The sequence below is a fragment of the Notothenia coriiceps genome, unplaced genomic scaffold (assembly GCF_000735185.1).
Source record: "Notothenia coriiceps isolate Sejong01 unplaced genomic scaffold, NC01 NC01_scaffold00026424, whole genome shotgun sequence".
NCBI classification, from domain to species: domain Eukaryota; kingdom Metazoa; phylum Chordata; class Actinopteri; order Perciformes; family Nototheniidae; genus Notothenia; species Notothenia coriiceps.
This window is the reverse complement of record NW_011359125.1, coordinates 1,578,945-1,582,646: the sequence shown is the minus strand read 5'-3', so window position 1 is coordinate 1,582,646 and position 3,702 is coordinate 1,578,945. Positions and strand designations below refer to the sequence as shown.

Below are 3,702 nucleotides of genomic sequence, written 5' to 3'. Positions count from 1 at the left end.
ACTGCAGAGATATCCCAGCGATACAAATGATTATTCTACGACTTTAATACATATTTGTTTGCTGCAGCTTCCTTGTTCAAAATGATGATGCTAATACATGACTACAAATAAGCCATCTGATCATTTGGCAATACAGTTGAAATACAATTGTGTTTTCAAATCGCTGGCAGCCCCCAATTCTAATCATTGCTGCACTAGCCTGCGTACAGATATGTAACCTCTAGCACAATGGTTTTCCCACTTCGGGAGCGCGACGCTGAGCTTTCGGCAGCACACTGGGACATCTGTCAGGATCCCACTCTACTGACACCACACAGATGACAACACACACTGACACACATGGCTCGCGGCCATGGGGGAACCATGGTTGTTCTGTGCACGATTCGGCGGCCGCCCCCAACCCCCACTTTGGCCTCTTTGTGAACAGTAAGGCTGGAGCGAGAGGGAGACTGGGAGCGTTCACATCTGGAGGGAAGACTTAATGGAGATTGACTCGGTCTATCTGTGAGCAGTGACATTTACAGAGGGTTCACACACCACACACACACACAACACACACACACACACACAACACACACACACACACACACACACACACCACACACACACACACACCACACACACACACCACACACACACACAACCACCACACACACAACGACCACCAACACCACACACACACACACACAACACACACCACACACACACACCACCACACACACAACCACACACAACACACACCACACACCACACACACACACACACACACACTTACACTTCTGGGCTGTGGTGAAACAGATATTCCCATTAATTCAAGGTTTCAGTGAAAGTTCGAGGAAGTCTGAGGACATGAGAGTGCTCGAAAGCTGCAGAGTAGAAATAGTACGCACAGATGATATGTAAGCTGCTTCCTGTTGGTAAACAAAGCCTCAGTCCCTTTCACTGCAGGCTGTTTTTAGATCAGTGCATACAGAAATGTGCGCTGCTCATCCATCCTCTCTGATGTGACACATTTGCAAGTAAAGCCTGTTCAGTCTTGCATTACACTCTAAATCCTGAACATGTCTAGAGAGCCAAAATCAGGTATTAGTATTTAGAAATTAGCCACACCGGTTCTCCCCGTATTTCACACATTAACGAGGTAAGCTTTGGTTCAGATTGTATGATTCCTCGAGAGGGTAAAGAGTTTAGTGTAGGCTGACAGAGTGACACAGCAGTATCTAAAACACATTTGCCATAAATCCAGACACATGACCAGTAACTGCTCATAACCGAAGACTTTCCTAGAATCGTGTTTCCTGAATCTCCCCTCTGGTCCTACACTGGGTTTGTGACTGGACTTTGATGTAGAACAAATATCGCCTTGGGCCTTTACATATTTGATGAGACAATCTAAATATAAGCATATGTGGAGGTTTATACATAAAAAAAAACCTCTTTGCATTGTGAAAACTACCTTCCACATCTACACATCTGTGCAGTGACACAAATATACACTTCATACTTCGTTTATAGGATGCATATATAGGGATTTGATGTAAGATAAGTTATTACAGTTATACATAAAACTGAAACCTGAATGCAGTTTATTCTGCCTACCTTTAAACTGCAATGTGAAACCAAAAAGTTTAAGTGAAAATGGAAGAAACATATCCGCGCGCGCGCGCGTGTGTGTGTGTGGTAAAATAAGTTACCTCAGTTATTATACATGAAACTGAAAGCTTAATTCTGCCTAGCTTTAAACTGCCATGTGAATCCAAACATTTTAAGAAAGTGAAAATGGAAGAAAATGATCTGCACTAATACAAAATCCCTAAAGCTTGAGTCATACACTGTCAATAACCGTGTGTGTGTGTGTGTGTGTGTGTGTGTGTGTGGATGTCAAATAAGTTCTACATAAAACTGAAAACTTAATTCAGCATACCTTTCAACTGCCATGAGAACCCAAAAAAAGTTTTATGAAGTGAAAATGGAAGAAAAATATCTGCAGAAATACAAAAACTGTGAAGGCTTGACATATATACTGTCAATAACCTGTGTGTGTACGTGTCAGTGTGTGGGTGTGTCCGTGTGTGTCAGTGTGTGTGTGTGTGTCCGTGTGAGTGTCTGTGTGTGTCAGTGTGTGGGTGTGTCCGTGTGTGTGTGAGTGTCAGTGTGTGTGTATTTCAACTTACGATCTAGTCCGTTGACGTAGCGAGTCGTAACTTCACAGTGCCCCCACACCGCGCTGACGATGGGATACAGTCTCTTTCCTTTAAGTCCTCTGAACGCTACTCCCAGATACTGTCCGTCCACCATGAAGCTCAGCGTTCCCTCGTCCATATCCAGTATCACCATCAGCGAGTCGGGAAGCACGAAGGACTCGTCGGGCTCCAGGAAGCACGGGTACGTCGGCACTGGCGTGGAAGCGGGGCGGTTCTTCCCGTCGTGGTAGAGTCTGTTTCTGCCCAGGTCCCAGCCCCAGGACTCAGAGTCCGCTCCCACCAGCGCCGTGTAGCCCACCGAGTGTAACGACGCTTCAGCGGAGGCCACGCCCACAACCGCGTGCGTCCCTCTCTGTCTGCACGGCCAGTGGATCCTCCAAACGTGAAGCCCCCGAGTGTAACCCACTTTCCCCCGGATACAGTCTGTGCTCTGAGCCACGGGGTGCCGGTGAAACGTCAGCTTGTCGTCCTCCTTCACGAAGACGTTGAGCGACCGGTCGTCCGGATTCCAGGAGTGATGGAGTTGCGTTTCCAGGCTGGCCGGCGGCATGTCGAGAAGTAAGTCGAGTCGCGGGGGCCGACAGAAGTCCGGACCCCGAAGTTCTCGACGTACCGGGCGATATGAGGGCTCCCCGCGAACATCCACTGACTTTATACTGCCAGAGATCTTCTGTCCCATGGCTGGGAGGAGGGGGTTTGAGGGACGGGGGAGAGGGGGACGGGGGGTGGATTGAGGGTGGTAATGGGGAGGGGGTTTTGGTTCCTGACGTTACCTCATAGGTGCAGTGGTAACACGGAGGGTCCGGGGTGGAAAGGTGCTTTAGGAAAACACGCCGTCTTTAGCGAGGGGGAAACACACTCCTGAAACACACACACATTGAAAACATTAAGTATCTCTTGTTTAGTGATTATTATAAGAAGTAGAACAACAACAACAACAACAACAAAAAGCAGAAAGGGAAAACAAATCCCAATGTTTACAGTATTATAAATATGATTGTTAGAAAATATGAGTCAGACAAATGATTATTTTTAGCAGTTTGTCTTGTATTACGAAAGGCTATACCTATACCACGAAGGTCTGTTGTATACAGAACTGAAGCAATGTAGCTAAACAAATAAACATTTGATGATGACATTTAAGTTGGTCAAAACAACACGTTTGAAAAAGTCACCTTGGACTCTGGGAAAGTGGTTTTTCAGATGTTTTATGGACTGATTATTCCATCGCATAGAACAAACACTTGGCAATGAAAATATTCGTTAGCTGCAGCCCTACTGTGCTCATAAAACTTGATATACAAAAGACTTATGTATGCGCATCCAACACAGAGACAGCATTACAAGTGCTGGCCGACAGCCAGAGCTGCAGAGAGGAGAGGGGGGGTGACAGGGGAGGAGAAATTAAGGATGAACCTCTAGCATTATTTCCTATTTTCAGTTACCAGTCTGACGTGTGGACAAGCACATATTTCAGTTGTTCCATGTGTGGGAATGG

At 46.2% G+C, this 3,702-nt stretch overlaps 1 protein-coding gene across 1 annotated transcript in view; it reads right to left on the bottom strand.

Annotated features, from left to right (window-relative positions):
• The window catches only part of LOC104957125 (SPRY domain-containing SOCS box protein 4-like), a 14,122-nt gene extending 11,057 nt beyond the window's left edge, over positions 1 to 3,065 (bottom strand). The window contains exons 1-2 of the mRNA XM_010784738.1: positions 2,175 to 3,065; positions 1,925 to 1,931 (exon numbers count right to left, since the gene is read on the bottom strand). Of these exons, the coding sequence (XP_010783040.1) occupies positions 1,925 to 1,931; positions 2,175 to 2,883 (716 nt within the window). The 5' untranslated portion in view covers positions 2,884 to 3,065. The remainder of the gene's footprint in view (positions 1 to 1,924; positions 1,932 to 2,174) is intronic.
• Positions 3,066 to 3,702: the final 637 nt, after the last annotated feature.